This window comes from Cygnus atratus, chromosome 19 (genome assembly GCF_013377495.2).
Source record: "Cygnus atratus isolate AKBS03 ecotype Queensland, Australia chromosome 19, CAtr_DNAZoo_HiC_assembly, whole genome shotgun sequence".
Taxonomy (NCBI): domain Eukaryota; kingdom Metazoa; phylum Chordata; class Aves; order Anseriformes; family Anatidae; genus Cygnus; species Cygnus atratus.
The window spans coordinates 11,411,942-11,428,382 of NC_066380.1; the positions used below are offsets into that span (position 1 = coordinate 11,411,942).

At 43.3% G+C, this 16,441-nt stretch overlaps 1 protein-coding gene across 26 annotated transcripts in view; it reads left to right on the plus strand.

The window, feature by feature from the left end:
* EXD3 (exonuclease 3'-5' domain containing 3) overlaps positions 1–16,441 on the plus strand; it is a 297,604-nt gene that overhangs the window by 145,921 nt on the left and 135,242 nt on the right. For 25 of the 26 annotated variants that reach the window (XM_035564656.2, XM_035564670.2, XM_035564679.2 and 22 more), the window contains 7 exons: positions 1,484–1,622; positions 1,991–2,204; positions 2,982–3,091; positions 4,202–4,412; positions 5,666–5,832; positions 8,225–8,395; positions 14,961–15,014. In XM_035564656.2, the coding sequence (XP_035420549.1) occupies positions 1,484–1,622; positions 1,991–2,204; positions 2,982–3,091; positions 4,202–4,412; positions 5,666–5,832; positions 8,225–8,395; positions 14,961–15,014 (1,066 nt within the window). The remainder of the gene's footprint in view (positions 1–1,483; positions 1,623–1,990; positions 2,205–2,981; positions 3,092–4,201; positions 4,413–5,665; positions 5,833–8,224; positions 8,396–14,960; positions 15,015–16,441) is intronic. The other variant, XM_050714597.1, reaches the window with a different exon arrangement.

The window sequence follows — 16,441 nt, forward strand, 5'->3', positions numbered from 1 at the left end:
CCTGCTGCAGTAGCTGCTATAAAATCAATGGAGCCATGGAATCTAATAAAACAATCTTTCTGCTATGTTATTTATTGAGTTAACAAAGCAGCAGATTTCCAGAGAGGGTGTTCATAGTGTAGAGAACAAGGTGGTACCAGCATATAAATGACATCATCTCTGTCACTGCTCACACCACATGCTGCTCCTGAACTCCGCAGACGAGAATATTCCCAGAGACCTGAGACTGCACACCTTCATTAAATATTTTACACAAATATTGACTTCCGCATGCACACAAACCCATGGAAAAGAGTGTTTGTACAGTGAAAGCTGCTCTGCTACAAAATTAGTCACACAGTCCCCTAAACATAAGGTTAGTAAATATTTTCTCAAATAATAAACCATTTCAGGTCTCTATGGGAAAGAGAGTGTCCAAAAATTTGTGATATGTCCAAAATAGCTGGATATTTTTATTAGTTTCTTTCCTCTGATTGCATCATCTGGCTGAGACACTACAGCAATATGCTGACCTTCCAGTTACAAGGCCATTTCAAGAGACTCTGCTGCATTTTGTAAAGAAAATGTGCTGCGTAAGATCCTGTTGTAGGAAATCAGTTAGCTCATTCTGCAGGCATCTTCCCAGCAATTCCAGTGTGTTAAATACAGGGATACTGAATTTCTTTGCATGGTACCATCTGAAACCCAAGTGGAGGGAGTAGCATAGGCCAGGCACATGGTCTGTGGGGTCAGCTGGCAATGTAGTGCTGGCTGTGCAGTATAGGGCAAATGATCTTGTACAGAGTATGCAAACATTTTACAGGGGAGGAGGTAGAGAAGAAGAAGCTGCAACAGGCAGCACATGAAGTCTTCCCAAGCCATTGCACTATCAATGATGAGAGAGACTCACCCGTTCCCGGCTGGAAGTGATCTTAGTGTGAAGCAGCCTGAGGTTCTCTTTCTGAGCCAGTTTATGTTGGGGGGAAGTGTGAAGCTCCTGTTTGGACACAGTGCTGGTCAGAGATGACTTCTCTGTTATGTATTACACCGTGGGAACGAGCAGACTTCCATGTTAACCTCCAGGGCAAAAAGCAGTAAATCTAAAATGTGTTATCTCTGAATGTGGAAACAGCTGCCCAACTTTGTCATCCAAATTTCATCAATTCTGGGAAAGAGGGATGAGCACTGAGGACAGGGACTGGGACTCTGACACAAGTGTTTTGGTTTGACTTTTCTTTGCTGTGGATACAATGCATTAGCGTGGTGGGGTCTCAGACACAGTGCCATTTCTGTGACCATTTTTAGGAATAAAAAGAGAAGATGAGTCAGGATGCAAAAGACAGTGATTACAGGTAAAATGAGGAAAGAGAAAGAGTTAGGTAGCATGGGGAAATAGAGGACCACGTTGAAATCAGGGGCTTAAGACTTCATGATCCAAAGTTCCTCCAAACAAGGATTTCCCCTCATTGCATTGTTTAAAGTTATTGCATCTGCTTCTGTGCAGTGTAGAAGAGGCCACAAAAGCAGAGAATTATGAAGAGGTCAACAAGAAGGATTATTACCAGCTTCCTATTCCACGTGCAAATATTCATTTCCTGCAAAAGTGGGAAGAGATGCTGCAGTGCTGGGAAAAGGTGCTGCAGGTGAGTGTAACTCTGGTATCTGCAAGATCAAGGAGCAGAAACTCCGTAACAGGCTGGTACATGGGATTGTATGTGGGTCACTGCCATCAAATGTCTCCCTCCAGAAGTCAAGGACTGCAGTGAGGCCTAAAGGCTTGTGTGACTGGGGAATGTGTTGGGAATTGCTGTAGCAGGGAAGCCCCAAGGGGATAACTCAAGTGTGCTGTGAAAGTCACTTGAGACTGTTGAAGTTTGCACACCAGCAAAGAGATGCAGTTGTTGAAAAAGAAACACTTGTATTCTGGATACTGACTGTTGCTCAAGCTGGTCCCAGCTATGTTTAAGTAAGGACAGTCTGCAAGTGCAGGAAGTTTTTGTCTCTGTTGCAGCCTGGACAGATTGTTGCTATTGACATGGAGTGGAGGCCTTCATTCGGCATGGTTGGGAAGCCCCGCGTCTCCCTCCTTCAGATCGCTGTGAAGGATGAGGTGTTCCTGCTTGATTTGCCACAGCTCCTTGAACATGCTGAGATGGAGGGTGAGAAGGAGAAGCTTCCCCATTTCATCCAGATGCTCTACTCAGATGCAGCCATCACTAAACTAGGTAACATGCTTCTCTTCTTCCCTGCCTCAGGTGTTTAAAGCAGCTCAGTTCTGCGGAAAATGCCTTGGTCCTGTTGGGGTTGTCTTTCTCACAATCCAGTTATCATGGGATGACCTTTTGTAGCCCTAGGTATTCAAAGACTGCCATACCAAGAATCAGGGAGAACAAATAACTGGTAATTTTAGAAATGTCTCCCTGTTTCGGGCAAGACTCAAGATTTCTGAATTAGCCTCCCCGTTCAGGCTTAGGATTGCTTTGGTTAGTTGCACCCAACCTTTAGTGGTCTAGGGAAGTCTACTGCCCAGAGCTTTCTGGATTTGCTGTCCCTGTCTGCAACCAGTCCTTCTGGACACCAGTGTTCTCCAACTTACCATACAATTGTTTACCTGGTCTTACGTGGTTTTCAATTCTGTCAAGAGGCTTTTTGGCAGGAGTTCAAGGGCAAATTCATAATTCTCTCTTTCAAGTTCTTAGAATCTAAACGCTTCTTGCTCTGTTCACCTTTCACTGATCTAGCAGATTTTAACAAAGTTGAGTTTAAACTCAGCATTTTTCATCTACCTTTTCTTCTCTCCAAGTCTTGATCTGCAAGAGTATCTCTTTGGAACAGGAGAGATGGGAGTCTGCATTGTTCCCTATCAGAACAGTCTTTCCACCAAAGTTTACACATATGTTATCAGCATTTTAACGCCAAACTAGAAAAAAAAAAAAAAAAGCTGCAGTGCATTAGCCATGATTTGAGTTTTTCTAACTGTGTGGTATTTTTTTTCTCTCCAGGTTATGGGATGTCTGGAGACCTTAGCAGTCTTGCAGCCACATGCTTTGCTTTGAAAGGCATGGATAAGCAATCACGAGGTGTAGTGGACCTACTCACAGTAGACAAACAAGTAAGGAACATGTGAAGATATGGAAAAATGCGTCTCCTGCTCGTGTGCTGGTAGATAACTGTCATGATTTCACAGCATTGTTCTTTCGTATCCTGTATTGGCAGGGATATGGCTAAGAGAGTGAATAGACTCTTTCCTCTTCTGGCTTCAAGGGTAATCTGATTTTGTAGCAAAAGACAGAAGCATTTAGTTTTCATCAGCTAAAAAGTGAGTGCTTGATATACTAATAATATTTTCATAGCCTTCATACAAGTTATGAAAATGTAATCAAAATGGAGATATAGCTCCGTTCAGTTAGGAAGAAATTTCTGAGCACAAGGCATACTTGAACTTGGTATGAATAAATTCTTGTACAAACACTGATATTCCAACAATATGTTGAAGCAGATATGAAGCTCATGATTTGTAGAAAACTCATCACATTTCAGAAGGGCTGCAGGTGAGTTAAGCACAGGAATTTCTGTTCATCTGAGATACAGATGTCTATGGCTTAACACACACTATTTTTTGAGCATTCTGCAGAAATATTAAAGACAACCATTTTAATGGGTAAAATTTGCACAGTATGTTTAAAGCTGTGGACTGGGGAGGATCCAGATCTTTGGGACTGATAGCTTAACCTGGGAAGTGCAGTGGTGTCTGAAGTACCTGCCAACAACTGTTGGCTCAGTTTTATCTGAGAAATGGCAACTCCAGAAAGGCTGTTGCCCACTGTGTTGCAGGAATACCTTTTCTCTGGATCCAGGAGGAGAAAGGTGCTGAACATACAGTAAGTTGGTGTCCAACAGCCTTCAGTGTGGTTGAGCACCCTGCAAATCTCCTTGAAGTCACAATCACAGCCCCACTGCTATGATGCAATGTTGTCAGTCTGTACTTTTTCTTTTGTGGCTATGAAGCAGATTTCTTTCCAGCAAGTGTGTTTGTTAAGCAAATAATCAGACACTTTATACATCTAATGTCATCCCAGCCCTTGTCTGAGACAATGGGATTCAATGTGCCAGGCAAGATATAAAAATAATATAGTTGCTGTGTGGCCCCACCCACCAAAACAGAAGGTGTTGTAGAATTTGTTTTATAACCATGTGTTTTATATCCTTCTTTTTCCATCAGCTTCAGAAGAGCTCCATTGACTGGAAGAAGGGCAGCCGGAAGGCTGATATACTGTCCCCAGAGCAGAGCTATGAGGATAAAGGGATCAGGCAGCCAGAGAAAGGGCTCAGCCTCTTGGTACAACACGTACTGGGGAAGCCTCTAGATAAAACAGAGCAGCTGTCTAACTGGGAGAAACGGCCGCTGCGGGAGGAACAGATCATATATGCAGGTCTGGTCACTGACTCTGTCACAAGGTGCTACGTTTGTCCATTAGACGACATGTTTGTCTGTTGTCTGTCACCAGAAAAATTGTTAAGTAGCAAATGGAGAAAAATGGCTCTGCGGATTAATTCCTGTTCAGAGAAGCCAGCACATGGTATATTTGTCCTTTTGCAGACATAGCTTTAATGGTTGAAGTTTAATCTGTCCAGTGATTCATTATTTCATGAAAGAATTCCTGTGCTTTGCAGATTTTGTCTGATGAAACATCTCAGTGGATACTCCTCTCAGTAAATGAATGGAAGAAAGTCCACTTCCTTCTGCCTCATTTCATAGCCTTTCTGGGCAACAAGTGCTCTGTTTATTTGTCATAGTGAAGTGCTTGTTAGAGCAATATTAAAAATGGGTAGACATGGTGTCAAAGACTGTAGCACGGAATCGGTATGGTGGAGGCAACAGTGTTTTTTACTGCTGATTACCCCAGAGTCAGAAGTCTGAGTCTAAATCTTTTCCTAAGGCATCAAAGGACAGCCTACTGAAGCGAACCAGCCCTTTGTTAAATTCAGCTATCCTTGAAGTTGACACAGTTCCCACAAAAGTTAATCACCAAGGCTTGTAACTTAACTGGCTTAACTGGCTTGGAGACTTAGTTCCCGTTGCAATGAACAGAGGCTGGATGGCAGTGCGTGTGGGCAGGTGATTGCAAACAACTCAATTATTATTTTTTAAGATATTGCATCTAATGGGAATTTACCTTCCCATACCTGAGATGCAGTAATAAACCATGGGCAAGCCGCTGCTCAGTAACAATGGAGAGTGAAATGGGTTGGCTGAAGCTATCTTACCTGGTGGTTTAAACAGACACACTACAATTTGCATTACGTTACAGACAGAGACAACAGAGGGCCTATCAGTTTTGGGCTCCTTTGCCTTGACTCTTTGTGATTGTGTGTTAGGTTATGATGGTCACTGAATCAATAAAAGAGTACAGGGTACGACAAGGCCAGATTGGATGTGGCTTTGAGTAACCTGATCTATGGGGAGGTGTCCCTGCCCATGGCAGGGGTGTTGGAATTAGATGGTCTTTAAGGTCCCTTCCAACCCAAATTCTATGATTCTACGACACTAATGAGCTGGAGCTTCACAGGATGTGTGCATTCAGTGGCATTTACAAAGATGTTGTCTTTTCTTTGCATCAGGAAAGCTTCTTTTTGGCTTTTGAATGAAACCAGCTGATGCTCATATTCTGTTTTTTTTTTTCAGCTTCAGATGCATACTGCTTGCTGGAGATCTACGAGAAACTGTGTAAGGATCCAGCAAGCTTTGGTCTGAGTTCAGACCTGACTAAAAGTCTGGTGGGAAAACCAAGCGTAAAAGCCAGGGCAAAGAAGCAGCTGAGTAAACAAGAGGTACCGTCACCTTGTGGACAGGTTTGTAAACATCTTCAAAGAGCTGCATGTTGCTCAAGACCCCTGCAAATCATATGTTGCCTTGTCTCTCAGTCATACTATTAGCTATGCCTGGCATGCCTGTTTGTAGTCTGTTCTCAGGACTATTGCAGCAAACATCTTTCTTGCTCCTCCACTTTACTGCTAAGATGTGTTTCCTCCTTTGTGTGCCTCAGTTCAGGTTTCCCTGCAATTTCAGGTTTAGGTCTTTGCAAAATGTTGGTATAGATCTGGGTGGCAGAATCTAGCTAACATTGCTAGTAGAAATGCTCCTTCTGCATTTCCTCATTAGTGTGGGTTTGAATTCTGTGGCCTAGGTGGTGCATTAATCAGGTTTAAACTCTGACTTCCTTACTTTTGCTTTTAACTGACCTTCTACATTATGATTTCACAATGGGTATGCCTCCTTTATTGTACCTGCAGTAAAAGTCTGCAAAGTCAAAAACAATCAATCAAAAAAGTCTTTCTGCTGATGGTTTGTATCTGGCACCCAGCCCACCACCACATACACTGTGACTAGCATACCCTTGCGTTGTATGTTGTGGTAGAGCCTTAAAACTCAGCTGGCAACTTGGAGCTATGTGACTTCTTAAATATTTTGGAACGTGACTGGACATTCTCTCTTAGTAATAAAGTTTTACCTCTAAAATGCAGCCATCTGGTTGTTCATGCACCTATGAAAACATCAACAGAAGACAAGTTTTGTTTATTAACTGACGAGACTCACTATAGCTGCGTATCCTTCCAAGCAGTCCCAAATGTGAATTTATCTCTTGAAGTCAGTACTACATTCCATGCTTGGACTGAGATACTCTCGAGTACAGCTACCAGGGTCCTCCTTATCAAGCATGTGTGAATGTACACTATCCCATTAGTCTTAGGCAGTAAAACACAAAGCTGCTTAGTAGTTTCCTAAGCACTCGTGTTCATGGGAAAATTGTATGTTACAACAGATCTGACTGGCTGCTGCAGAGATGGGGAAAGTTAGCACTTGAGGCTTGAATTACCTTGTGAACTCATGGGTCATCGTTGTGTTTTGTACAGTCAGATTCATTAGCCAAGAGGTGGTTGATAAAACTTGGCCTGGGACTCAAAAAAGCAGACTTCTCCTGACTGTGTTCTGCCTGAATCCAAGCTCTTTTTGCTGGTGTTTCCTTGTCCACTGTCCGAAGTGGGGCTAATGACACTGTTCTCCTTTAGAAGCCGTTTGCATTCTGCTGGCACGAAACGTGAGAAAAAAGCTACGTATAACATTGCTGGCCATTGAATAAACACGAGCTAAGAGCCAGCTGCTGCTCCTTTACATCTGTTTGAACAGAGGCAGCAGCACAGGGTTAGTGTCTTCCAACTACCTCAACAACGAAGGGTCAGCTTGATCTGTTATCACAGCATTCTGATGCCTCAAGGCATCCGCCAGTGTCCTTTCAGAAGCCAGTGACAGTCCAGCCAGTCCACCCGGTGCTGCAGAGCTTTGAGTGCATGGAGCAGCTTCTGCGAAGTGTCATCATGCAAATTGAGCTCTAGGATCTGAGCTAGTTCACACAGTCAGCCCAGGTGTATCTGCATGGTGCTCTACAGCATTTCCAGGCCTGAGTCAGCTCCTGCAGAGCTAATCTGAAATGCTGCGAAGAGCATAAAATCACAGAATCATAGCCCCACGTAGATGGTGGCTGTCTCCTTCAGCCATCCCAGCTGATTCCAGTTCCTGAAGGCAAAGCTGAACCCTGGAGGCTCCTTAATAACTTCCCTTCTCCATGAATTTAGCTATTGTACTTCTGGGAGCCTCCAAAGACAAAGTCTCCAACTACAGGAACTCACCCAGGAGCAGACATTTGAAATGAAATAAACAGAATTCAGGCACTGTCTATTTTTAAACTTCCGAAGATAACGATGCTGACGTGATTGCTTTGTCTACCTGTTTCTCCCTCTGTCTGTCAGATCCCCCTCCCACAGAATAACCTCAGCACATCTATATTATTTGCAGCCTAATTTGATAGGGGAGTAGCAGTCTTGAGGATGTATTTCTGTGACTTCATGGAAAGCAGTGTCTGTAGATCACAGGAGGCCTAAGCTGGTATTTCTCCGGGGAAGGGTGTGGATCCCTGCTTTGGGTGGCTGGTTGGCCAGTGAGTAAATGTCTAATTTAGAATTAGCCCCATCATGTCTTGCCTCCTGCCCAAGTGGTAGGTGGTCAATGAAGAAAGGACATGAAGGGAGAGCTAGAGGTATTGCAGAGCATGAGGGAAATTGTAATACATGTGGCAGGGGACAGTAGAGTTTATCACGGTTGAATGAATGCAGGGAGGCAAAAGCACAAGTGTAATGGCGATCAGTCTTCCATTCTACTGCTTACAGATCTCTTGCTTTTCTGTAGCAATGCAAAGGATCTGACAAGGAGACCTCACGTCCCCCTGCTCCCATTTCCCCCAAAGAGTTCAGTGTGGTCTGTGATAACATGCTGCAAGGCCTTGGACGCTATCTTCGCTGCCTTGGTGTAGATGTCCGGATGCTGGAGAATGAGGATGACCATAGGAAAGCTGCTGAGGTTAGTTGTGCGTGCGTGTTTATAGTTCCCATCTGCACTCCTTGGAGAAGGTCTGCTGCTTGCTGAATTACTGGTTAATGACTTGCAGGAACTGCCCAGCCCATGCTTCCTCCTGTGCCTATGTGAGACACAGTTCTCTGGTTCAACCAGAACCATTTGCCTGCCTTGTGCCTGGGTCAATCAAGAAGAAACATAATTAAAAGTTGGCTGTTCAGTATGAATGGGAAAATTTCCATAATAAAATTGCCCTGTAACTTCCTAGCTGGCTACCAGCTTGTGAGATGACTCAGAGTTGATCGGCCACAAATTGCAGTGGAATATTTGGGAAAGGAAGAGTGTCTAACATGCACAGGGACAGCGAACATTGATCTGGACTCCCATAACCACTTTGACCTTTGGCCTTTCGGAGGAGAGACACATGCTTCTTCATTTCAGACATATTTCTACTATGGCAGAAATGGAGATATCCAGCCCACACAGTGTGTTGCTATCAAATGTGCACTGATCACCCGGCCTGGTGCACAGCATGTTTCCTCTTCAGATGTCTTTTTGGCCTGAATCCTGGGCAAACTCTAACTTCTGCAGAAATAATTAATATCTCATCTCTGCCAAGCTTGCACAAGTCATTTAAACAAACTAATTCTCACTGCCTCCCCCCAGAGCCCTGTCTCCGCTTCTCATCCTGATACCTTATCGTGCTACAGACAGGATGTTTTACATTGCTTTCTCTATGGTGACCAGACAAACATCCTTTCACTATCAAAAGCCCTTGTAGTGTTACTGTATTGCAGAGCCTTTGATCTGTGCTTGGATAATCAAAGATAAAAATAGACTCCTCCCACTGTGCTTTATATCTGTCAGTCTCAATTGAATAAAAGTTGAATGTTGAACGCTGTACACCCAAAAAACAGCAAATGTTTTTGCAAAGTCCAGGATAAAGGTTTGGATTCTGGTCAGCAAACACAAGATTGACAGTTTGGGTGTTGTTCCAACACAGTCTCAAACTAGCGTCACCAGGAACATGTAAGTGTATACAGATATGGTGTTTGTTCTGCATTAAGGTCATTTCCCTAAAATGACTTATCAGCCATGTTGCATGTCTCCTTGCACCAAGCACTCCTGAGTAGCCTGGCATTTGATCCTTATTGTTCACTGTCACTTGTCGAAGTGACTTCAAGTATTAGTAGGCAAAGAGGTCTTTTCCTTCACCTCCTGTTCTGTGAGATCAGACTTAAAAGCCTGAGAGCTTTGTAAGTTGTGCTTGGGCAGCCATTGATTTTTTTTTATTATTTTTTAGACCAATGCATGTGATAGTAATAAGAGTCATGCTCATGCATTGGTTTGAAAAACCCCATTCCCAGGATAAACTTGAAGTCTGTGTCCTGTGTATTGCTTCATATTGTGCTGCTGTTATTTGCTAAATGCTTTATTTTGGACAACGGTTGTCATGGCAAGTTTCTCATGTCAGATCTGCAATCTCAGATCTGCTGGCCTATGAGAGCAGGACCACTGATGCAGGAGCCAGTGTGTTCCACTGTTTGCCCACAGTTAGCTTCTGTGAGAAGACATCAGTTTGCATTCTTCTGTATTTATTTCATGGCGCCATTTAATTAGAACTAAACTGGGGAAGTGATTGATTAAAACTACTGTCATAATCATGGACACGGAAAGTCTTTAATAATGGTGAAATAATATAAATTCTTACTGAAATTTTATTTCTATGTTTAAATCTTTCCTCATGTTGAGGGCAAAGAGCTCACAGTCTACCCTTAGAAAAACATTTAGCCTTCTATTCACAAGTACCAGCCTCTCTGGGAAGAGCAGCTTTGTGTCTGAGTATGGGCACTGTGTCATTTTTCCAAGTCTCATTTGTTGGCGTGGCAGCGACATTTTTACCAGGTTGCATTTACCTAGCTGCTGTAGTGCTGTGCACACAATTGTTTGGCAAAGCAGATATGCAGCTGGGGGATAAATATTTGCACCAGCTGTGCTGGACCTGATTTAAAGCAGCCTGTGAACTAGAGACAGGGGTTGCCATATGCTTTCCCTGAAACATGGTCTTGCCTGACAGCAGTACTCCGGTCCGGCACCTTGGGTAAAAAATGCGTCAAGGTGGCTTTGCGTAATGGTCTAGACTAGCCCAAGCCTGGCGCCCTACTCTGTGGCAAAATAGGGAGGTCGTTCTTGAAGAAGGGCTGCGTGTATCCCGCTGTTCCTCACCAGGGGCTTCAGACTCCATCCCAAGCCTTGATATTTCTGCATGCACCCATTCCACTAGGGATTTAGTTTTGTTACTGGTAAAGAAAGTAGATATTCAGTATCTCTTATGCAGCATCATTCTGTGTGTACAGCTGCCATTATTGGGGTAAGCCACCCTTTGCATTCCCTTTTGTTATCCCAATAAAGAACACGTTATTTCTATTTAAATACATTTTTCTTTACTTTATCAAATCCTAGCCCAGTTCTGTTTCTGGCCAGGTCTTCCAGTTTCTTTTCTACAAACTTCTTTGTAAGGAATTTTAAGTCCCTCTTTTGGGCCGTCTAGGTGGGTAATTGGAAGGAGGTGGGAAAGTTTCAGTGGGTGTGCTTCTCTCTGCAGTTTTGCAGAATTTGGTGGAGCAGTGGGATGCTCCTTATACTAACCTTAAAGGATCGCCCACCAGCCTGAGGTAACTGCAGTAGATCCTAACAGTGCTGCACTTCAGAAGTGCACAGAAGCTCGTAAGAAAATCACATTAGTTTCTTAGGTCACTAATGTCTAAGAAAAGGCTTGGTGGAATCTCAAAGGGATTGAGGATTCAGAAGTCCTCAAAGTTGAGTTGTGGGTTTGTTTTATTTTTTTTTAATGGACTGTGCTCTTGGTCTTCAAAATCATCCTCATCTCTAAGAATAGTCTGCACACTGAGGCAAACTTGGTATCTTTTGAAGTGTGATAATATCCAGAAGGCTGGTAGAACTGGCTTCCTGCAGCTCCCATGGTGTAAAAGGTTCCCTCACAAGGCTATATGCACTCCCCCAAAACTCCAGGTGAACCGGCAAGTTGGAGAAGAGGCCTAGGCTTGGCTGAGTCTCAGGAGCCAGAGGGAGCAATGTGTACCTGGATCTGAATTGCCCTGGGCTTGTCCCCCTGGTTTGGATCCAGGGGACACAAAGGGGACTTCTGATACTGCAGTTAGCAGAGCTTCGTGTGATGGGAAAATCTAATCTCTGATCTCATCTCAGTTTTGAATGTCTTTCTCCATAGTTTTGACGTAAACCACATTCTTTGGGTTTGCTAGTCTTTCTACCTTCCCACCACTATGCACAGTGAATTTGCAGAGGACAGATGAAGAACTGCCTTTGAGATTAAGACATAGCTTTTGATATTTGGTCAGCAGAAGGAGAATTTCTCTGGAGACCTTGTTACAAATGTGCCTGCATTAAGAAGCAAGGTTAGGTTTATGGTTTAATCTAGCACTTGAGACCATGTTATGAAATCATGCTGTAACTCTTTGCAATTTATGATTTTCAGGAATGCTGAAGAGAAGTCTAGGGTTGAAATACCAGCAGTACAGCAAGTGCACAGCAGGACTGGACTGAGTGCATTTATAGTTATTAAGCTCATCAGTTAACTGTCTGGGACATTGTATTTTAAGAGAGTCTCAGATGATGGGTAGGAAGACTTCAGGGTTGGATTGAGTTTTGTGATCCACTTCTCCAGTAGATCGCTGGCTGGGTGCTTTTCTGGTACATAATCCTGAAGCAGATGCTTGCTGTCTACTCCTTTCTGTCCACTTCTGTCTGAACTGGGCCCTTGCTGGCCTAGGCTCAGGGTCACTGCTGGGCATCTGCCATGGCAAGATGGTCACAGCTTTTCCTGGACAGCTACCTTGCAAACGGAGCGCTGCAATTTGCCTCTTCAAGGGCATGTATTGCTGCTCAACACGTCGTGCAAGGCCTTGGCTACAACGTCAAGCACAGTTTCTCTTTCCTTTAAATTACAAATCTGTGGTACTGTTTTTGAAACCTTCTTTGGCTTTAGTTCAGAATCCTTTAGGTTGTCAAGAATCTTTCCATGCTAGCCAATCTAGCCAATGCTAGCTTCAAAACATAGGGTCTCTCTCTGCCCTCTCTCATCTGTCATTGCCCTTACAGGTCTTGTAGTAATTCATTTGTGCTCATTCACCTCTGCAAGATGAAAGTTAGCTGAACTTAGTTAGTTAGCTAAGTTGTAGCTTAGTAAGTTAGCTAAGTAGCAACTTAGTTAGCTGAACTGAACAGCCATGTAAAGGGCTAAGTAATAATCCCAAGTTATTAGGGAGCGCTTTTTATCCAGAAGGTCTCAGCCTTTTCCAAAGGAAGTTGATACTATCTTCTTAATAGATTGTGAAACTGAGGACAATGCCCTCTCTGCAGCACTTGGGATGGAGCAAAAGACCCTGACACCCACCCCGACACTCTGCTTGGATTCTTTCTGTTTGTGTCAGTGAGCACACATCTCCCAGATGGTCCTGGCACTGCACTTGGTTATTTCTTTCCGGAGAAGAGAAGGAATTGAGCCTCTTTCTGCAGCATGTCTCTTCTGTGGGTTTTGGTCGGATGTGTGCTATCACATGGGTTTTCTGGCTTTACACATTTCTCCCAGTGATTGTTCCAGAGGCAGAAAAAAACATGCTGGAAGAGTTACTGCTTTTCTCCTTTTTATTTGATGTTCTTTGCCTGTCTCTGCAGAGCCATTTAGATAAGGGGATTTATCAAGCTTGAACTAATTAACCCTGGATGCAGGAAGTCAGAATGGAGTGTTCCAGCTGTGAAATCCTCAGACATATCCTGAAGCACACATGGGTCTAAAGGAATTTCATATCTCTTTTCCCGTGTTGGTAAATCACTATGGTAAAATTTTGCTCTTGCCTTTCTGGACTTCTATTGCTAATGTGCCATGAGGATGTTTTGTAGGCAGAGCTGTTTAGTAATCCAGACTGTATGTAGTACGATTGTATGCAGAAAGGGTTGTCTCTGCTGCCACTTCAAGGTTTCTGTTCCTAGAGGTTTTTTTTTTTTCCTTTATTTGTGAGACAGAGTTGATTTTGAAAGAAATACAGTAATTTTGCCTGTAGGAAGGTACTTTAGAAGTTCTTGCCAATCACCTTCTCAGTGCAGAATTGGCAGCCAAAGCAGTGACTTCATATAAGAAGGGAGGAAATAGGCTACCTGAAAGGTCAAGATAGGAAAAAAAATGGTTACTCATTTTACTACAAGGTGCCTTCAGAGTGTTCTCCCCCTTGTTTCATGTTGCCATAGGTCAAATGGGTCTTAAGAGAGTAGCTATCCAAGACAAAGTTTAAAAAAACTCATTGTTTTGTTTGTTTGTGTGTTTTGTGTTCCCTGGCTCTATTTGGTGTTGTCAGACTGCCTGGAAAGTGCAACAAGACTCAGATCCCAAATCCCTCTTGCCAGGATTAAAGAGTGATCAAGACAGAGCTTCTGAGACTCTGATCCAGAAGAGAGACCTCCATGACACACATCTGGAAATAGTGAAAAATGCAAGGGCTTCCAACAGAATCGAAGCCAGAGAAGAGAAAACCTCGTGCCTACCTCAAAGTGCCAATCTCTTGTCAGCACCAGCAGAGCAGAAGTGCTGGTTCACATGGGAATCCTTCTATTGCTACATCCATGAAACTATTCCCCTCCAAGAGGAGAGGGCGAAGAGGTGGAAGGGAGCGATGTCACTTAATCATACAAAGATCAGCCACACTTCTGTCTTTCTGAAGAACTGCAGTTCCAAACTTAGTATCTTCTTTTGGCACCAAACCATCTCAAAGATTCTCTTACTCTATCGTGAAGGTTGGAATGAGACCCTTGTTAACTCAGTGCAGACCTTTCCCATGAAGGACAAGACCTCTGATAAAGCATAGGACTGCAAGCCAGGAGACAAGCTCTGATGGAGATGTTCTTTATAGCCTGGAAAGGGTGCATAATTACTGTATGTCTGCTCTTGGGCTGTTGGGAGAGTGACACTGTCTTACCTTTAAGATGTGAAGATCATTCTGTGAATGTCTATGAAGCTCACAGGCACATTTAATGGTACTTTTTATTTTTAACTTTTTTTTTCCTGGAATTACCTGCTTAAGGTATTTTTCCTTTCTCCCCTGCGTATTGCTGTGAGAGCAGAACTGCTTGCTTCTTAGTGAACCAGACCGTGGAAACAGAAAGAGTCTGGGTTAAAGAAAAAAAAAAAAAGAGAAAGAAAAAAGAGAAAGCTTTTTGATAGGATTATTTCAAGGTGTGTCAGTTCCCTGGACCATCTGCAGTGCAGATGCGCAAGTAGCTGTTCCAGCACATGTGAGGCAAAGCGGGTATTGGCGGGGAGGGGACATGTATGGAGCGAGTGATACCTTACGCTGCTATTGCTGTCAAAAGCATCTTGTTGAACCAGACCCAAATACTCTTGGCCTAGTGTTTGTCGACATACAAAGAACGACTCCATATCATCAGTTCATGTTCTTTCTGTTTTGACTGAGAGGAAAGCTTGAATCCAGTCGTAGCTTCAGCCCATGTTCCTTACAATTTTTACTGTTTTTTCCAGATTGCCCGACAGGAAGGAAGGGTCATTTTAACCTCTGGACTACCATATCAGACTGTAAGTGTTCAGAGCTTCTGGTATTTTTCTGGCATTGTATCCTTGTACGGTGCAGGATGTTCAGAGTAGAGAAGAGGACAAGACAGATGTGAAAGCAACAGCTGGCTAGGCTTTTTCATGTTTCCTGCACTAAGAACTATGTAAAGGGTCTTGTGAGGCTCTCTGTTGTTTCTGAATGGTCAAAGGTTGGGGTGAAATGTCTTTTATACACAGTACTTCATCAGTCGGAGTGCGATTGCCCTCCATTAAAGAAAATAAAAAATCAAGCCAAACAATCCCAGAACAAAGCGTTTCTGTTTGGCCTCACTGGCAGGTGAAAGACAGCTCAATCCCCATGCATTTTATCAGGAAGATTCTTGTTTGCTGACTCGCTGCACATTGACATAGTTTCAACACTTAAAGACTTTTCTTCTGGCTTGGAAGGAAGAGAATGGAAGTTACCAAGCATGGATCACTGTGGAAGCTGTGGAGGTTTTTTGTTTCTATAAATATACACACACATTAAAAAAAAAAAGCAAAACCTAACCCTCAGCACCAGATGTTGAGAGCCCTTCATGAGACATACTTCAAAACAGAGTGTTGATGAAAATGTATTGAACCTATCATTGTTTGCAATGTCATGATGCCTGCTGCAAGTCCTTGCACTTTGTTATTGCCCGAAAAATAATTTGGAAACTATTCTGGATTACACACATGAGCCAGAGTGAGGGGCTTCTTTGTTACAAACTACCAATATGAAAGCTCCCAACTATTCAAATAGTTACTTAGAGTATTTGCAGAACTTAGGTTGTTAATTTGCCAGATAGTAGCTGAGCACTGAAGAAAACTCCCCCCATGATAAGATACTGTGAGGCAAGTGCAGCCATGCCATGCTACGGGTTCTTTATCCAGACTGTGGTTCCTCTATCGTATAGTTGATGCAGTAGGTAATGCAGTGTCCAGAATGATCTTACCTGGCAAAACTTTAATTTCAAAGTACTGTGTCAACATCACAAAAGGAAAATAACTGCTTCACAGCGTACAATACCATTCTGGGAAATGTCTGGTTCCCTTTGTTCCCTTGCCTTTGTGTGCCCTACACTTGGACAGAATGGCTCTTCTGCTAGGCTCTTTTATGCTAGTAAAAGATGTAGCAGATCCCACCTAGCTGTCAGTACTCATCATGTTCATAAAGATGTGTCTGGACACTTCCCATTCTTGTTCCCAGAGAGACTTTTCTGCCAAATGTGGAACAAACATGACAGGGATGTCCACATCAACCACTTCAAGCTCTTTGGCCATCAGTGAACTTAAAGGGGTGAAGTGGTAAAACTGGCATGAGACACCATCTCTTTGATTGTACCTTTGCATACAGTGTGTGATCTGTAAGGTTTCACATGAGAGCTGTGATTAAATTCAGTTTCCTCTTGCTATCCCAGTCAGCCCCA